This window comes from Tripterygium wilfordii, chromosome 4, assembly GCF_013401445.1.
Source record: "Tripterygium wilfordii isolate XIE 37 chromosome 4, ASM1340144v1, whole genome shotgun sequence".
Taxonomy (NCBI): Eukaryota; Viridiplantae; Streptophyta; class Magnoliopsida; order Celastrales; family Celastraceae; genus Tripterygium; species Tripterygium wilfordii.
In genome coordinates this window covers 15,150,501-15,169,890 of record NC_052235.1, presented here as the reverse complement: position 1 = coordinate 15,169,890, position 19,390 = coordinate 15,150,501, and the positions used below count along the sequence as shown (strand labels likewise).

At 34.9% G+C, this 19,390-nt stretch overlaps 2 protein-coding genes and 1 long non-coding RNA gene across 3 annotated transcripts in view; all 3 read left to right on the top strand.

Annotated features, from left to right (window-relative positions):
• Positions 1-19,390, top strand: part of LOC119997024 (receptor-like protein 13) — an 81,159-nt gene that overhangs the window by 14,762 nt on the left and 47,007 nt on the right. The gene's annotated exons all lie outside the window — the stretch shown is intronic.
• LOC119997147 (receptor-like protein 56) lies at positions 204-5,024 on the top strand. Its single transcript, XM_038843979.1, has 9 exons — positions 204-672; positions 786-944; positions 1,044-1,199; positions 1,302-1,376; positions 1,474-1,629; positions 1,710-1,784; positions 2,064-2,219; positions 2,359-2,508; positions 2,637-5,024. The coding sequence occupies exons 1-9, from the start codon at positions 330-332 to the stop codon at positions 4,745-4,747; spliced, it is 3,381 nt and encodes a 1,126-aa protein (XP_038699907.1). The 5' UTR covers positions 204-329; the 3' UTR covers positions 4,748-5,024.
• Positions 9,174-9,825, top strand: LOC119997152. The gene is made up of 3 exons (XR_005467970.1): positions 9,174-9,409; positions 9,514-9,548; positions 9,625-9,825. It is a non-coding gene; the product is annotated as an uncharacterized LOC119997152 (long non-coding RNA).

Here is a 19,390-nt window from a genome sequence, read left to right as displayed (position 1 = left end):
ACTCAGAAAAAAAAATAGAGCCCTTCGATTCTTTTTACAGGCTGGCATCAAAGTAATGTGACATTGTGGACAATGACATAAATTGTTTGTTTTAGCTTGACCCCCAAGTCAAGAAGATGCAACCAAGAAAGTTGCTAGCTAATGACATAAATTGTTTGTTTTAGCTGGACCCAAGTCAAGAAGATACATCCAAGAAAGTTGCTCTCTTTGTAGGGAGATCATGTCAATGGATGGCTTGTTAAGAAGACACTGGTGCCTCTCCATCATCTATAAGAAGTCCTGGAGGAATTTGCATAAATTTCATTAGTTAGTTCTTTAAGCAAATAGAGATGGGAAATCTAAAGTTTATACTTGTGGCTGTAATAATGTTGGTGTTGTTAGATGGGTCTTGGAGTCATGGGTGTTGGGACCTGGAGAGGGCTTCACTCTTACAACTCAAACCTTTTTTCACTCGCCTTAACTGGCCAATGAAGGGTGAGGAGAGTTCAAACTGTTGTCAATGGGACATGGTCGAGTGCAATACTTCTACAGGGCGAGTAATCCAACTATCCCTTTATAATGGTTGGGGAATGTCTGATTGGTATCTAAATGCATCTTATTTTCTTCCCTTTGAAGAACTGAGAAGTCTTAACCTAAGTCACAATTGGATACTTGGTTGTATTGAGAATGAAGGTCATCATTTTTATATTTCAACATTAGAAATGATTGTGTATATATTATTTCAAGTATTTGGTTCATCTTGGGAATTGATTCCCAAATTTCTGGCAAAATTAATCTTGTTGCAGGATTTGAAGTATTATCATCGAGGTTGAGCAATCTAGAGGTTCTCGACTTAAGTTACAACAACTTTGATTCCAGCATTATATCATCTCTGAGTGAGATTTCTTCTCTCAAGTCACTTTATCTATACAGAAATAAGATGAGATCACCAACACATAAAAATGGTAAGCTTAAATTCCTCAGATTTTATAACTTTAAAAAAATGCACTGTTATTTTTGTTTTTGTGTATGTCCACTTGTTTGTTTCATTTAAACTATGGCAGATTTTGGAAGATTATTGAGGTTGAGGAATTTGGAGCTTCTTGATTTGAGTTTTAATTTTGTTGGCAACAAAATCCTCTCATCTCTACGTGGTCTTTCTTCCTTGAGAGTTTTAAATCTCATGGGTACTGGATTGAATGGAACAATTCATGCACATGGTATGTATTCCATTAGTTTATGTTACAAAAAAGGAAAAAAAAAAAGTAGAAACTATTGGTGTAGGCTCTAATTTTTTACTTGTGTGTGTTGATCTTGGGTAGAATTTAATCATCTGATCAACTTGGAGAAGTTGGATATGAGTTGGAATAGTATTGAAAGCTTTGGTTCCTTTCAAGGTATGAGTTCATGATCAATAATAATCGTGTTTGTTAGGAAAAACTCTCCAGGACACTTGGACTTGTGTACAAATGAAATCATGTGAAATTTGAGCAGGTGTTGATAGACTACTGACATGGAGTAATCTGGAGGTCCTTAATTTGGAGGGTAACCTCTTCAATAACAGTGTTCTTTCTTCCCTTCGTGGACTTCTCCAACTCAAGTCTCTCAATTTAGCCTACAACAAAATGGCGGGGGCTTTCCATGTTAGAGGTTGAGCCTTAATTACCAAACCAGCACCAATGACATCAGCTATTTAATCATTTTAATTTATTTTTTTCTTCTTTATTCAGAGTTGGAATCGTTAAAGAAGTTAGAGGAGCTAGACATCAGCTACAATGCGATTGAAAAATTTGTGGGCCCTGAAGGTATTGATAAAATCGTCAATTGGATATATCATATTATACAGCTTTTAAGCAAAGTCATTAAATTTGGTGAATTTTCATTCCCGAAACAAAATCACGTTGCATCACGTTACATTGATTATAAGCATCTAACTTCTTTTTTAATGGACAAAGATATATCTTGTATTGTAGTCTTGTATATTATTTCATTTCATGGATGTGATTTTTAGTATATATCGTCAACTCAGAATTGTTGGAGCAGAACCTAACAGGATTGGAGATTGTTTGTATTCACTATTATAGATTCGACAACTCTGGACAAGCTTAAGATCCTCCGATTAGGCAACTTCCTAAACTATGGAAAAAGCTTTGTAGTGCTGCAATCATTAGGGGGGTTCTCATCCCTGAAGACACTGGATCTTGAATATAGTAATCTCAGTGAGACAACAATCCATCAAGGTACGTTATGTCAGAATTTACATAATTTATGCTTCATGTGTAGATAAGTATATATTTCCACGTACGCACACACTTTATGTTGATATCCATTTTCCTAAAACAAAAGAATAAGTTGGTGTTTCCATCTACGTATGTATAGGGTTAGGCAATTTGAGCACACTGGAAGAGTTGTTCCTGTATTATTCTACTCTCCATCAAGACTTCCTCTCAAGCATTGGAAGATTGGGTTCTCTGAAAACTCTAGGTGTCACAGGGTGTGCTGGTCTTGAGAATACCATACTAGGACAAGGTTATTATCTCTCTTTAACTATATTGATTTTCACTTATCATATATATCAAACCGCTCTAGCTTACTTTTCTCATTATTATCCACAGACAGCTGTAAATTATATAAATTGCAAATGATTTACTCTGCAGGTTTGTGCCAATTGAAGAACTTGCAGGAGCTTTATCTGAATTATAATTCACTTGAGGGGACGCTTCCACAATGTTTGGCTAACCTATCATCTCTTAGGTATTTGGATATATCCGGTAATCAAATTGCCGGCAACCTTGTCTCCACTCCCATATCCAATCTCTTGTCCATCGAGTTTCTCTCACTTGGATATAAAAACTTTCAAGTCCCAATATCATTCCATTCATTTGCAAACCTTTCAAATCTTAAGCGTTTGTACTGTAGGGAATGTGACTTAATTGTAGACACTGTCCGTCAAACTTGGACTCCAAAATTCCAGCTTCAAGAGTTAGATTTGTCAAGTTATACACCAAAGAAATATAAGCTGGTAAACCTTCCAAACTTCCTCTACTACCAGTACGACTTGAGATCCATTCATCTCTCTGGTAACAACTTTGGTGGAGTTTTCCCGTTGTGGTTATTTGAAAATAACACAAGATTGGAGACGATTTCGATGAGTGATAACTCCATTGTGGGCTTCTTCCCATGTCCATCTCATCCCAATCCAAATCTTTCTTTGATGGATATATCCCGCAATCAGCTACAAGGTCAAATTCCGACAAACGTAAGTTCAATTTTTCCAAATCTAAAGGGCTTAGTTTTGTCTGAAAATTCTTTTCAAGGCAATATCCTGCCTAGTTTGCGTGATATAAAGTCTTTAGAATATCTGGATATTTCAAAGAATAATTTTTCGGGTGCTATACCGGAGCAGTTTGTCAGCCCGTGGTCCTCATTAGCATCTGTGAAACTATCAAACAACAAATTTTGTGGTCATGTAAATCGAACAAGTTTCAACTCAAGTTTACTTGAGTATCTTTGGTTGGATAACAATAAGCTTGAAGGGAAGATACCTGATTTCTCATCCGTGAACTCTCTAGTTTTGTTGGATATAAGTCGTAACTCCTTCTCTGCTGGTTGGATTCCAAGATGGATATCAAAGTTATCAAATTTAGAGGCAATGGTTCTATCTGATAATCAATTGGAGGGTCCTATTCCTCGGGAGTTATGCAATATGAATTATCTTTATTTTTTGGATCTCTCAAGGAACAATCTTTCTGGAAATATTCCACCTTGTTTCATCAATTTAACAGATATAAAGTTCGTTCATTTGCAAAAAAATAAGTTGTCAGGACCACTGCCAAATGCTTTTATGAGCTTTGCTGAGATGGTGACTCTAGATCTAAGAGATAACAACTTCAATGGCACCATCCCAAGTTGGATCGGGAACCTCTCAAACTTGGTTGCTCTTCTATTGAAAGAAAATCATTTTCATGGCCAAATTCCTGTTGATTTATGCCAATTAAGCAAATTAAGCTTCTTGGATCTTTCGTTGAATAATTTTTCAGGTGGCTTGCTTCCTTGTTTTGGTAATTTGACTTTTGGATACCAAAATTACCTTGCAAATTTGAGGATTGGTGCACATGAAGTGATAGAGTTTGTGACAAAGAACATTTTGCTTAGTTACTCATCATATTTGATCCTTCGTGAAATGTCTGGGATTGACCTCTCCAGCAACCAGTTCTGTAGTGAAATCCCCCATCAATTTGGAAACTTAAGCAGAGTTAGAGCACTAAACCTATCACACAACAATCTGATTGGGCCGATCCCAGAGACATTCTTCAACTTAAAAAGCATAGAAAGTTTGGATCTTTCTTACAACTACTTGAATGGCCGAATTCCCCCGCAGCTTATCGAGTTGAACTCTCTTGAAGTGTTCACTGTGGCACACAATAATTTGTCAGGACCAGTTCCAGATAGAAAAGCTCAATTCGGGACCTTTGATGAAAGCAGTTATGAGGGAAATCCTCGTCTTTGTGGACCTCCATTGAATAACAGCTGCAATGAAATCGATTCTGAATTGCCAATTCCAAATGAATTTTCTGGTGAAGGTGATGATGATAGTTTCATGGACATGTTTGTTTTCTACATCAGTTTTGCGGTATCTTACATTATGGTATTGTTGGGAATCGCAACAGTGCTATGGATAAATCCATATTGGCGGCAAGTGTGGTTTTACCATATAGAGTTGTGGATTACTCGTTGCTATTACTTTTTATTGGACAAATTCATATAAGCAGTCCAGCTTCTGAAGTATGCTTTTGTTCCCAGATGTTATGCAGTCCTACAACTCTGCTTGTTTTCAACTCATTATAAGTTGGTTTGATAAACAATTGAGGCAATGTATATATGCAATGAAATTGCCTTGTTTATTTTCAAATAAATTTTGTCTCGATAGGAGAGCAAATTTCTCTTGATTTTTTGAGATGACAGGCTTGCTAGTGTATGCACGGTTAAGATTTGCCTTCTCCTGTTCTTTCTTCAAATCCATTTTGTAGCTTCCATAAGTTCTCCAGTTGATATATACCAAAACATGAAGAGATGCTTGAGTGTGTACTATTTCTGGGAATTAAGATACTATTTCTTTAAAGTAATTTTTACGCAACATTGTTGTTGATTCGTATTGGCTAATTGGGATGTGTTTATTATGGTGTTTATGAAAGAAATCTAAGTCCCAAATGAGATTTCGTAATGCTAGAAAAACTAGTATTGTTATACATATGGCTTTTCATTTGATATAAGTGAGTTGTCTAATCGAGAAAACATGGTGTGTATATGCATAATCAAGAAGAGCAGTTGCTCTGAAGGGTTTTGGCCAAAGCTCTTAGCTCTCGAAGAGAAACTTGTTTCCCTATGTTAGTTTCAATTCTTCCGTGCAGTTTCAGCCTCCTTTTCCCTTTGGAACATCAGTTTGACTAAACTTTTCTTGTCATGGTGGTGGTTCTTTTCTTCTTCTTCTTTTTCATTGGCTTGACTAATGTTACCAATGGATCTCTAACATTTTTGATGTCTTATATATAAAGATCTTGTTGTCTTGTGCGCTAGAAATGTTAGCAAATGGATGGATCTCTAACAGTCTTATGTTGTCTGCCAGATGAATCTTTCTTCTTTTTCATTCTATTTTTCCTCCCTAGAAGGGTGGCATTTTCTATGCAAAGAAAATTCTAACTGTCTTCTTGTCTTGCATCTAACCATCTTCTTGTCTTGTGCATCAGATGATTCTTTTTTTCTTTTTTTCCTTTCTCTTCTTCTCCCTAGAAGGGTGATGTTTCCTATGAAAGGAAGAATCTAAATTTTGTGTTCATTTAACACAAAGCCAAAGGTTCTGATATTCATTCATATTTTGCGATCGATGGGTAAATTGTTCCACATATGAACAGAGACCCACATGAGAAACTATAGAGGATATGCCGCCTAGTTTTAAGTAGCTCGGTTTTTGTCTTGCGTTCACTTGGTTTCCAAGAAATGGAGTTTTCGACATAGTAAAAGAAATGCCGGTGGAGTTTCGACATAGTTTTGTCCGAGGAGAGCTTCATTTTGACGAAGTTGTTATGGTGTTTCTGTCCTTTTTTAGTTGGTTAAGCTGAAGATGTTGGCAGATGTATCCCCAACTCTTTTGGCAAAAGGCCAAAGTCTCCATTGTTGTTACATAGCTCGTACATCATTGATCCCCAATTCTTGTAATTTTGACATTGGACAGATTGACATTCAAGGACATAGACAAGATGCATAAATTTTTTATTTTAGATCTTCACAGTTAAGACTCACATTAAGGTTTCATTAGTTTCTTCACTTGTCTATATGCATGTTAAAGATTCAAACTTCAACTTGTTGATTCTTCATTACAGCTAAAAAGAGAGAACTAATTTTGGATTATTTGACTAAAAAAACAGAAATAGAGTTTTCTACAGAACGGTCACAACGGCTCTGTTTCTGTCTTTTTCCCTGAACATATTTAATTGGATTCATTAAACATGGGTAGCCGAACACTTGTCCAAAACTGGACAAAAGATGGGTGCCATGTTACTTCCCAAATCAAAAACCCAGAAATCAATGAGTGATTTAATCTTGATTTCCTGAATAAACTCTACTTAATTCCATAAAAATCAAGCAAAAAAGGAAAGAAGAGAGAGACCCTTTTGTGAGTCCACCATATGGAAGAAAAGTTTGAATTTGACATCCAACTGTAGACAGCCTAAAATATCTGTACTTGAAGAATTTTATATGTTCCTTTCTGTAACTCCATTATCATCTCAACAACATAAACACAATTCAATTCCAAATTGGATTAGATTTTTCCTTGAAACAGAGTACTAATCCCCCATGTTATGTCCTCTGCTTTGTAATTTGATTATCAAAAGCAAACAAGGAGATGAACAGAATAGAATAGGCAGCAGAGAATAACATTAAACCCAAAGTTCCATGAATTATGAAGGAGAACAAGAAAAGGAAGAACAAATGACATCTACATAATTTTGATATTGAAATTTACACTATTACAGAACTGCCAAAAACCCAGATCTCAACATCACATACCCAAATTTGATCTGATCAGGGGAATTGTTTGATCAAAATTGATACTTCAAATCTCCAATTTGGGGATTAGGGTTTTTTTTCTTTCCAAAAGCATAATTCAAAAAAGAAACCCAGAACTCAAACCTTGAAAAAAACAATATCTTCATCTTCTTCAATAAAAGATCCCAAATCGTTACAAGATCCCAATTGATACCTCCGATTCCCCGTCTCTGCCGTCGGACCCGCCACAGCCGCAGGAGAAGAAGATGGCGAGGAATGGCAAGAAGAATTCGCGGCGGCCAACACCAAGCTTCCTTCACTCCAAGACCTTCTAATCGGGTACGACACATTCTTCCCCATATTCAACCCGTGCGGGCAATTCTTCCCTTTATTGTGCAAATTCATTGTAAGTAAATGGTTTTAGACTTTAGTAGGGTTTGTTTTGTGGGGCTTACGTATTTAAATTTTTGGTCATTGAGGTTGTGTTATGCATGTTGATTGAATGCTCCTTACTTAATGCATTACTCGTGTTATTGAACATGTGTTCAAATTTATTCCCAAAACTTTTGGAATGCTTGTTCATTTCAAATTTTCGTTAGGTTTTCTGAAGGTGCTCCTCATGTAAGTGTGCAGCGGAAGCATGGTGAGCTTATAACCCATAGATCTAAGTATTATGAGTGGTGCTTTAGAACTATTATCATATGATTTTGATGCAATGAATTGGGTACCTATAGGCATATTTATGCATTAGTAAATTTCGAGAACATAGCGACACCACTCCCGGCCGTAGAGTGTTCTTGTAGTTTCTTCACTTTGTCAATATGCATGTTAAAGATCAAACTTCAACGTGGCTTTAATTGTGTTTTTGTCCAGCGTCACATAACCCAGCTGAGTACTCGGCTTATAAGTCGACGACATGAAGAGCAAAGCCGCCTTACGGGCCAATGGAAGGATCTCTTTATTTTGTTTCTTTCAACAAGTATGGTGACCTTGCTCTATCAAAATAGGACCTAAATTTGCGTTTTCTGGGTATCACCCATGGATTCAGACTAGATTGCAGAACTTTTGAGTAATGAATTCATTAAAAACAGAGGTAGCCGACCACTTGTACAAAACTGGACAAAAGGTGAGTGCCATGTTACTTCCCAAATCAAAAACCCGGAAATCAATTAGTGATTGAATCGTGATTTCCTCAAGAAACTCTACTTAATTACATGAAAATCAAGCAAAAAAGGAAAGAAGAGAGACCCTTTTGTGAGTCCACCACGTGGAAGAAAAGTTTGAATTTGCCATCCAACTGTAGACTGCCTAAAATAAACACAATTCTATTCCAAATTAGGTTAGATTTTATATGTTCTTTTCTGTAACTTCATCATCATCATCAACAAAAACACAATTTAGTTCCCCAATGTTTTGTCCTCTGCTTTGTAATTTGATTATCAAAAGCAGTCAAGAACAAATGGCATGTACATAATTTTGATGTTGAAGTTTACACTATTACATAACTGACAAAACCAAGATTTGAACATCACATACCCAAATTTGATCTGATCAGGGGGTCATTGTTAGATCAAAATTGAATCTTGAAATCTTCAATTTGGGGATTAGGGTATTTTTTTTTTTTTCAGAAGCAGAAATAGAAAGAGAAGCCCAAAACTCAAACCTTGAAAGAAACAGTATCTTCATCTTCTTCATTTAAAGATCCCAGTTGATATCTCCGATTCCCAATCTCCGCTCCCTGCCCCGCCATAGCCGTCGGAGAACAATAAACATTTATTACTTACTAAACATTTATTTATATACGAATATTCATCTGAGAACAATTGAAGAATACTAGTCTACTAGACACTAGTTTGCGAAGGAGAAGAAAGAAAATGCCGCTGTGAAGAATCTTTTCCTCCTTAAGTTTTGTTTCCGAGAAATTACAGAGGAAGTAGACATCAATGTTGTCTAATTACCATCCAAAAGTGGTGTTCTCAATCTGGGAAAGCATTAACAGAACTCACTTTCTCTGTATGAATGAACTTTAGCGAAGATGCCCAACAGATGTCTGGTTCCCTACTTTAATTTTTTAAGTATTATTTATTTGAAATTTTTTTAATTATTAATTAATTAATTGGGAAAACATGTTTAGGGGTATGGTTTTTGGCTTGCTTCTTATGAAATATAATATTTCTGCGTTTTGGATTTTTGGTCTCTTGATGTTTTAGTGATCACTGAAGGGTGCATGCTTTTTATTTTAATTAATCACAATTTCAAGATGCCTGCTTTATGTTCGTTTGGTTCCCAAGAAATTGCAAGAAGACAAGCAGACGCTAAACATCTGGAATTTTTTTAATAGAATGCTCTTCTACAATGATTGGATTTTGGTTTGATTATCATGGTAGCTCCTGTTCCTGGATTAGTTTTAGGCGTTTAATGCTGTTTTGTTTATGTTTGATTGGTTTTCCATTTTCATCATGTTTTGATTATGTATTTTTTTCCCAGTCGCAGTAAAGAGAGGTGCGGATACTTACAATTAGGTATAGAACAACCTCTGTTTTTTTAATTGAAGTGGAACCGAGTCTGGATTACTAACATATGTACTCAAACTTACAGAATTCTGTTGCATGGAATCGATTTAGAGACAGATTCGATGAATGCTTTTAAGTGGGTTACAAACCAGCGTGATCCCCGATGGAAGCTTGCTCGACTGTCCAACTCTGTGCAACTGATCAGGCTGCAGGTCCACAACTTGATGTTTACACATACATTAAGGGGTGGCAACGAGGTGGCAGACGCACTAGCTAAGGATGGATGCCTAAGGACAACTGATGGTTTTATGGTTCTAGATTTTTTCTAAATTATCTAGTGAAATAACTTTGTTGGTATTGTTTCAGATTTCAGTGTTTTCTTTTATTGGTATTGTTTCAGATTTCAATGTTTTCTTTTGTGCTTCTTTGCTATTGTTCTAGCTGGCTTTTTCCTTGAAGGCCTTTAGGATTGTAGTACTAGTCTGTATTGTTTCTTGTTGTTTTGCTTTTTCTTCATGTACACCTAAGGTTTTCCTCCACCATAAGCGAGGGCTCATGAAATATATGTGTGGCTAAGCCGTTTTATCAAGAAAAAAAACTTACACAACTCTGATAACAGTTGTTTGGATTCAAAGACTGAGTTTCGTGAAGAATGACTCAGTCGAATGTTGAGAAGCCGTGATTTAGTTATTGCGTCAAATATAGGGCTACAATAATTTGTCGATAGATTTGTGCTTAGGAGAAGGTAGAGGACGGGGGAAGCAGATGGGAGGTTGCTGCTGTGTGAAGTCGAAGAAGGCAGTCTGCATCGGAGAGATGACCTTTTCGAAAAGCCAAGTATGTCATTTTTTCTTTTCTTTTCTGGTTGATCCTTTATTCTTTGCCTTGCCTGTGATCTCTTAATTACATTCTATTGAGTGCCAATGATGATAATTGTTCTATTACTTCCTGGCCTTCATTGTGCATCAACACATTATGCTCGCGCATTTCCCTTTGGAGCGAATGAGAGATTTTAATGCTTCAATTTTTGTGACAAATAACTCTTGATTTTGTTTCCCTACATTATGTTCATTTGTCAACAACATAATCTGCTCCCACATTGAACACTCTGTCTGACATTATCTACTGGCAGCACTAATTATTTCCTTACTTGTAATTGCACAAGAAATCTTCTTTTGTCCTACCTGCTGCTCTTGGTTTTGGTGGTCCCTCACGATCTGAGGAATTAACTATAGAAGTTTTGTCCAGCTTTGGCAAAGGAGGGGTACCATTAAAGTATAAGGCAAGATAGTGGTGCTCATGTTGGGGTGTGTGTGTTTTCTCTCTTCTTTCCTTTTTTTTTTTCTCCTCTCTCCTCTTCTTTTTGGATGATTTCTTTCTTGGTTTTGGCTTCCCTGGCTTTGTGCCTCCCTCCTTGTTTCTTCTTAGCTTTGGTGGGACTTTTCTTTTTGTGGCATCTCTTTTTCAGTTTTTGGGCCGGCGTCCTTCCCACTCTTGGGGGATTCCTACTTTCCTCCCCAAACCTAGGGATGTGCCTTCAAAAGATTTGGAGTTGCTTTTTTGTTCATCTTACCTTTGTGTAGTGGTACTGTTTTTTTCACATTAAACAGCCTTTGTCAGATCTTCAATACTGGCATATCAAATAGGTCATGAAGAAGAAGAGCAATACCTTACAAGATTTTTCGAGGATTAGCAAATATTTGGAGCAGTCAAAGTTGGCAGTTTTCCAAAACAGTTCTACGGAAAACATCAAAGTGCAACCTTTGGTTTGATTATAGTCTTCATCAACATGGTCTGTGGCTTCCTACACAAAGTTTCCAATGATTCTCAAGTTATTTAAATGATTTTTCGAGGATTTTGCATAGATAGTTTATGTTTTTAGTAATTTGATAATTCTGTATACCCTCTTCCGAGACGGGTCGTTACAAAATGATTGTTAAATTGAATATTTAAATGATTAAGAATTGGCTTAGAGTATTTGATGCGAGCTAATATTGTTAGGCAAACTATAAATCTGTAGAAAGTGAATTTTTATTGTAAATATAGAGAATTTGTTAAGAATAGTTTATGCACATGGTCTAATACCACCTATAGCTTTTCATTAGATTAAAAAAAATTAATCTTAAACTCACATTTCAAAAACAAAAGTGAAAATTGACCTTAAAATGTGAGATTTGGACTCTCACTATCGAAACTGACAGTAATATTCTAAAAAAATTTGGTTTTGACTTCCAGTTTTTTAGAGGCATTTATTAAATAAAAATGAAGATGGAGAATAAGAAATCACAAAGTAATCCTTGGTGTTATGTATGTGTAAAATGGGTCAACATTTTTGGGGAATAAGTATCACCTAATCTTTGGAAATGATATGGCATGCTTAAGGTGCAAAATTAATTTTTTCGCTTTTATGCATAGCACTTCTAACAAGTCGTCGACGCCGAGTCAAGAAGATGCATCCAAGCAAGTATCCAACTAATCAATGACGTGAATGATAGGTTTTTGTTGACCCCAAGTCAAGAAGATGCATCCAAGCTAGTTGCCAGTTCTGACTGAAGATGATGTAGAAATTCATGGATGAATGATCACATCCATTTGTAAATTTTTCCTAAAGTAGCGTACTTTAGGAGACAAGACATTTTCTTCATGGATTAGACATATTAGCTACTTATGCAGAAAGTCTTCTCATCCCCGTAGCTTTTGTATAAACAGGTGTTGTCCTATTTTGATGGACATAGGCCATCAAAGGAAATTTGAAGCAAAAACCCAGAAATCAATTAGTGATTTAATCTTGATTTCCTGAATAAACTCTACATAATTCCATAAAAATCAAGCAAAAAAGGAAAGAAGAGAGAGACCCTTTGTGAGTCCACCATGTGGAAGAAAAGTTTGAATTTGCCATCCCTAAAATAAACACAATTCTATTCCAAATTAGGTTAAATTTTATATGTTCTTTTCTGTAACTTCATCATCATCATCAACAAAAACACAATTTATATGTTCCCCAATGTTTTGTCCTCTGCTTTGTAATTTGATTATCAAAAGCAGACAAGGAAAATGAACAGAATAGGCAGCAGAGAATAACATTAAACCCTAATAAAGTTCCATGAATGATGAAGAAGAAGGGGAAAAAAAAAACAAATGGCATGTACATAATTTCGATGTTGAAGTTTACACTATTACATAACTGAGAAAACCGAGATTTGAACATGACATACCCAAATTTGATCTGATCAGGGGCTCATTGTTAGATCAAAATTGAATCTTGAAATCTTCAATTTGGGGATTAGGTCTTTTTTTTTTTTTCAGAAGCAGAAATCGAAAGAGAAGCCCAAAACTCAAACCTTGAAAGAAACAGTATCTTCATCTTCTTCATTTAAAGATCCCAGTTGATATCTCCGATTCCCAACCTCCGCTCCCTGCCCCGCCATAGCCGTCGGAGAACAATAAACATTTAGTACTTACTAAACATTTATTTATTCCGAACATTCATTGAGAACAATTGAGGAATACTAGTCTACTGGACACTAGTTTGCGAAGGAGAAGAAAGAAAATGCCGCTGTGAAGAATCTTTTCCTCCTTAAGTTTTGTTTCCGAGAAATTACAGAGGAAGTAGACATCAATGTTGTCTAATTACCATCCAAAAGTGGTGTTCTCATTCTGGGAAGGCATTAACAGAACTCACTTTCTCTGTATGGAAGAACTTTAGCGAAGATGCCCAACAGATGTTTGGTTCCCTACTTTAATTTTTTAAGTATTATTTATTTGAAAAGTTTCTAATTATTAATTAATTAATTGGGAAAACATGTTTAGGGGTAGGGTTTTTGGCTTGCTTCTTATGGAATATAATATTTCTGCGTTTTGGATTTGTGGTCTCTTGGTGTTCATGTCACTTTTCGAAAAGCCAAGTAAGTCTTTTTTTTTTTCTTTTCTGGTTGATCCTTTGCTCTTTGCCTTGCCTGTGATCTCTTAATTACATTCTATTGAGTGCCAATGATGATAATTGTTTTATTACTTCCTGGCCTTCATTGTGCATCAACACATTATGCTCGCGCATTTCCCTTTGGGACGAACGAGAGATTTTTTTTTTAAAGATCAATAGCTTCTTCTTTTTTTTTTAAAGAATCAAAATTTTATTAATAATCTGCTCCCACATTGAACACTCTGTCTGACATTATCTATTGGCAGCACTAACTATTTCCCTACTTGTAATTGCACAAGAAATCTTCGGAGTTCTTCCTTTGCTTACCTTTAGGGAAACTGTTAGGATTTGGTTAATTGGCTACATCACACTAATTAGTTCCCGGCAGCAATATCCTTAGTTCTTGCAGGTTTTGACAATGAAATCATGGTTGCATGTGGGTTCATGATATGATGCAATCTCTCTAAAAAAATTTGGCATGAAAGTTGTATTAGTCTTCTAATCTCATAGATACATTGGGCTTGCGCGACTTTGTTCTTCCTAAGCTGTCTATTTTAATGGTACTTACGCCCAAAGAAAAGACCTTTGTTATGTGAGAAGGTGTGTCTTTACTTATAAACCACATCACTTGGACCTACCCAAGTGATGTGGGACAACATGTACTAAGACCAATGATCACATCTTTGTTCCTTGAATTTTTCTCTTAAGAGTTACCTATGATGTTATTGATTCATACTTCTGCTACAATGTGCTTGGATCTTATAGAGAGTCTGCTTGGATTGATATTTTAGAGAGTTAAGCGAGGAGGATTAAAGAGGAATGAGTAACTTCACCACACTTGGAGGAAATGTGAGAGAACTAAAACGAAAACTTGCCAATTCACTGAACTTTATAATTTTATTAAATAAAATTGGACACATAAATAATTTAATGAGTTGTGTCCTTATTAAAAAAAAATTGTTTAGGTTGTCTTTATTGGAATATATATTTCCATCACATCACAACTTCTCTCAACTTCTTCAAATGATAACAGTAAATATTATAACTAGCATCAGTGAATGTTAAAACTCCTCATTTCTTAGTCAATTATTATAACTAACATCACTGAATGTTAAAACTCCTTCTTTCTTAGTCAATTATTACAGCTAACATCATTGAATGTCAAAACTTCTTCTATCGTAGTCAATTATTATCAGGATTTCATGCGTTGTCACGGAAGATGATGTAGAAATTCCTAGATGAATTATCACATCCACTTGTAAATTTTTCTTATCTAGCGTGATTTATGGATATAGAATATCAAGTGGCATGTTTTAGGGGGCAAGACATTTTCTCCACGGATTGGACCTACCAGCTATGCAGAAAGTCATTCCATCCCCAAGACTTTTGTATGAACAGGTCTTGTCCTAGTTTGAAGAACAATATATGATTTCACAAAAACAACAATATGGCTTATCCACGAACAATATGATCTGGTTCGCTTATTTTTCATTGTGGGTCTCAAATATCAATCCTAGGAATCCGAACGTTGAATGGTCAGTGGTTGAATAAAAAAAAATAAAAATAAGTGCAACGTCTATTCCTTAGGGAAAATTTTGGGTTTATGGATATCAGTAAGGAATTGACTTTCTAGTTTCTACCAAGTGAAGAGGAATGTTATGTAAAAGCCAATAGCTACTACTTCTAGGCTACATTCCGGATCCCATATAAGAAAGTATAATTTTGTTGATATATAAGTTAATCATATTATTTTAAAGTGAGGGATACGGATGAGGTTTTTTTTGTCATTTACATGTTACTTCTTATTCGAAACATTTTGTATAACATAAAAACGAATTGGAAATGTTTTTTATTTTATATGGCCTACAACAAATTAAATATTGAATAAAATAATTATTATAATATGATATATTTAAGTTTAGGAAAATATTAATGTCAATTTATGTATTCTTTTAATATGGTAAGATTTTATGTGTTATAATAGTTCTAAAATGAATTGAGTTTAAATCAATTAAAGATGTGTAAAACCCCAAATTTTCAATAGGGGTATAATTGAACTCAAATGAGATTCTTGAGGGTAAAAGAAGAAATGGAAGAAAGTATGGGGTAAAAAGCAGAATTCCTAAAAAAAATAAAAAATAAAAAAACTTAAATTAGTTTACGATATATATGTATCCTTCCTTCACAAAACTCGCACTCTCTAAAAAAAAGAAAGAAAGAAAAACCCTATCGGGTATTATACCCCTACGAGGCTATTTAGCTCAACCTCTATTTTTTGTTCTTCCCTTTCAAGTGAATTCACAGAAGGCGGTCAACTTTTCGAGGCATGAGCGGTTTCCCTATGGATACAGTTGTGGTTTATGGGTAGTGTAGGGTTAATATTATAAAGACTTCTACTTTGTTTAAATTTAAAGACTTATTAATTATGTCTTAATGGATTTTTAAATACATTTAATTCATTTTGAGATTGTTTTAAATGATTTTTGGAGGATTTTGCATAGACAGTTTATGTTTTGGGCAATTTGGTAATCCCGCATACCCTCCTCTGGGACGGGTCATTACAAGATGATTGTTAAATTGAATATTTAAATGATTAAGAATTGGTTTAGAGTATTTGATGCGAGTTGATATTCTTAGGCAAATTGTAAATCTGTAGAAAGTGAATTTTTATTGTAAATATAGAGAATTTGTTAAGAATAGTTGATGCAGATGGTCTAATACCACCTATAGCATTTCATTAGATTAAAATTTATCTTAAACTCACATTTCAAAAACAAAAGTGAAAATTGACCTTAAAATGTGAAATTTGGACTATCACTTTCGAAACTGATAGTAGTATTCCAAAAAAGTCTGGTGTTGACTTCCAGTTTTTTAGAGGCATTTATTAAATAAAAATGAAGATGGAGAATAAGAAATCACAAAGTAATCCTTGGTGCTCTGTATGTGTAAAATCGGTCAACATTTTTGGGGAATAAGTATCCCCTAATCTTTGGAAATGACGTCCTTCATGGGCAAAATTAATTTTTTTTGCTATTATGCATAGCGTTTCTAACAAGTCGTTGACGCCGAGTGAAGAAGATGCATCCAAGCAAGTATCCAGCTAATTAATGACGTGAATGATAGGTTTTAGTTGACCCCAAGTCAAGAAGATGCATCCAAGCTAGTTGCCAGTTCTGACTGAAGATGATGTAGAAATTCATGGATGAATGATCACATCCATTTGTAATTTTTTCCAAATGGATTAAAGAGGCCGGGAGAAGTAACTTCACTACATTTGGAGGAAATGTGAGAGAACTAAAATGAAAACACGGCAATTCACTGAACTTTATAATTTTATTAAATAAAAATGGGCACATAAATAATTTAATTGCCTCTTGAATCTATGATTGGTCTTTCAAGATTCACACTCTAATCTCTATGTCTGTCTCTCTCTTAAGAGTGGAACATAATGCTTCGGTATATTCTCATGTTTTGCATCTTAGAATGTTCTGTAATTCAATCAATAATGCCTTTCTCGAATCAAAAGTCTGGTTTTGGCTTCCAGTTTTTCAGGGGTATTTATGAAATAAAATATGAAGATGGAAAATAAGACATCATGAAGTAATCCTTGGTGCTATGTATGTGTAAAATCTGTTAATACATCTTCTTCAGACATATAAGTTATCATGCTGTAATACATTTCACATCACAACTTCTCTCAATTTCTCAAATGGTAACAGTAAATATTATAACTAGCATCAGTGAATGTTAAAACTTCTCATTTTTTAGTCAATTATTATAAGTATAAATAACATCATTGAATGTTAAAACTTCTTCTATCATAGTCAATTATTATCAGGATTTCATGTGTTATCACGGAAGATGATGTAGAAATTCCTGCATGAATTATCACATCCACTTGTAAATTTTTCTTATCTAGCGTGATTTATGGATATAGAATCTTAAGTGGCGTGTTTTAGGGGGCAAAACATTTTCTCCACGGATTGGACCTACCAGCTATGCAGAAAGTCATTCCATCCCCAAGACTTTTGTATGAACAGGTCTCTGTCCTATTTTGAAGAACAATATATGATTTCACAAAAATAACAATATGGCTTATTCACAAACAATAAGATCTGGTTCGTTTATTTTTCGTTGTGGGTCTCAAATATCAATCCTAGGAATCCGAACATTGAATGGTCAGTGGTTAAATACAAAAAAAAAATTAAGTGCAACGTCTATTCCTTAGGGGAAATTTTGGGTTTATGGATATCAATAAGGAATTGGCATTCTAGTTTCTACCAAGTGAAAAGAGGCATGTTATGTAAAAGCCAATAGCTACTACTCCTAGGCTACATTCCTGACCCCATATAAGATAGTATAATTTTGCTATTCAATATCATAATTTTGTTGATATATAAGTTAATCATATTATTTTAAAGTGAGGGGTATGGGTGAGGTTTTTTTTTTTTTATTTATATGTTACTTCTTATTCTAAATGTTCTGTATAAAATAAAAAATAGTTGGAAGTGAGGGGCATGATTCATTTTCATATTGTCTATGCCCTTCTTTGCCTTGTTTCGAGTTGGTTGTAGTATCTGTAGTCTACTTCTACTATTTTTCACATCATATTGCTCTCTCTCTCTCGATATCCGTCTCATGAATATTCGGGTCTTTATCGGGTAATATACCCCTACTGGGCTATTTAGCTCAACCTCTATTTTTTGTTCTTCCCTTTCAGGTGAATTCACATATGGCGGCCAGCTTTCCGAGGCGTGAGCGGTTTCCCCATGGATACAGTTGTGGTTTATGGGTAGTGTAGGGTTGATATTATGAAGACTTCCATTTTGTTTAAATTTTAAAGATTATTAATTATGTCTTAATGGATTTTTAAATACATTTAATTCATTTTGGGATTGTATTAAATGATTTTTGGAGGATTTTGCATAGACCGTTTATGTTTTGGGCAATTTGGTAATTCCGCATACCCTCCTCCGGGACGGATCGTTACAAGATGATCACTGTCTGAAAGTTATCTCTTACCAGTTACCCATTTGATTGTACAGGGTATTTGATCACTATATAGGATTTATCCCCTCATATACTACCCATTTGATAGTATGGGGTCGTTACAAGATTATTGTTAAATTGAATATTTAAATGATTAAGAATTGGTTTAGAGTATTTGATGCGAGTTGATACTATTAGGCAAACTGTAAGTCTGTAGAAAGTGAATTTTTATTGTAAATATAGAGAATTTGTTAAGAATAGTTGATGCAGATGGTCTAATACCACCTGTAGCATTTCATTAGATTAAAAGAAATTAATCTTAAACTCACATTTCAAAAACAAAAGTGAAAATTGACCTTAAAATGTTAAATTTGGACTATTACTTTCGAAACTGATAGTAATATTCCAAAAAAAGTCTGGTTTTGACTTCCAATTTTTTAGAGGCATTTATAAAATAAAAATGAAGATGGAGAATAAGAAATCACAAAGTAATCTTTGGTGCTATGTATGTGTAAAATAGGTCAACATTTTTGGGGAATAAGTATCCAGCTAATTAATGACATGAATGATAAGTTTTAGTTGACCCCAAGTCAAGAAGATGCATCCAAGCTAGTTGCCAGCTACGTACATGTGATATCAGGACCACAGTTCTAACTGAAGAAGATGTAGAAATTCATGGATGAATGATCACATCCATTTCTAAATTTTTCCTGGCTAGCGTGATTTATGGATACAACATCTAAAGTGGCGTACTTTAGGGGGCAAGACATTTTCTACATGGATTAGACATTTTAGCTACTTATGCAGAAAGTCTTCTCATCCCCATAACTAATGACATAAACAGGTGTTGTCCTATTTTGATGGACATAGGCCATGAAAGGAAATTTGAAGCAAATTAGAATTCAGAAGAAAAAAAAAAAAAAAAAACAAAAGCCCTTCGATT

Bases quoted from the DNA above. Each gene is read 5' to 3' on its own strand.
- LOC119997147 (XM_038843979.1), top strand. From the start codon at position 330: ATGGGAAATCTAAAGTTTATACTTGTGGCTGTAATAATGTTGGTGTTG. The intron at 1,785-2,063 runs GTATTGATAAAA...TCACTATTATAG, and splicing joins AAAATTTGTGGGCCCTGAAG to ATTCGACAACTCTGGACAAG. The intron at 2,220-2,358 runs GTACGTTATGTC...ACGTATGTATAG, and splicing joins TGAGACAACAATCCATCAAG to GGTTAGGCAATTTGAGCACA.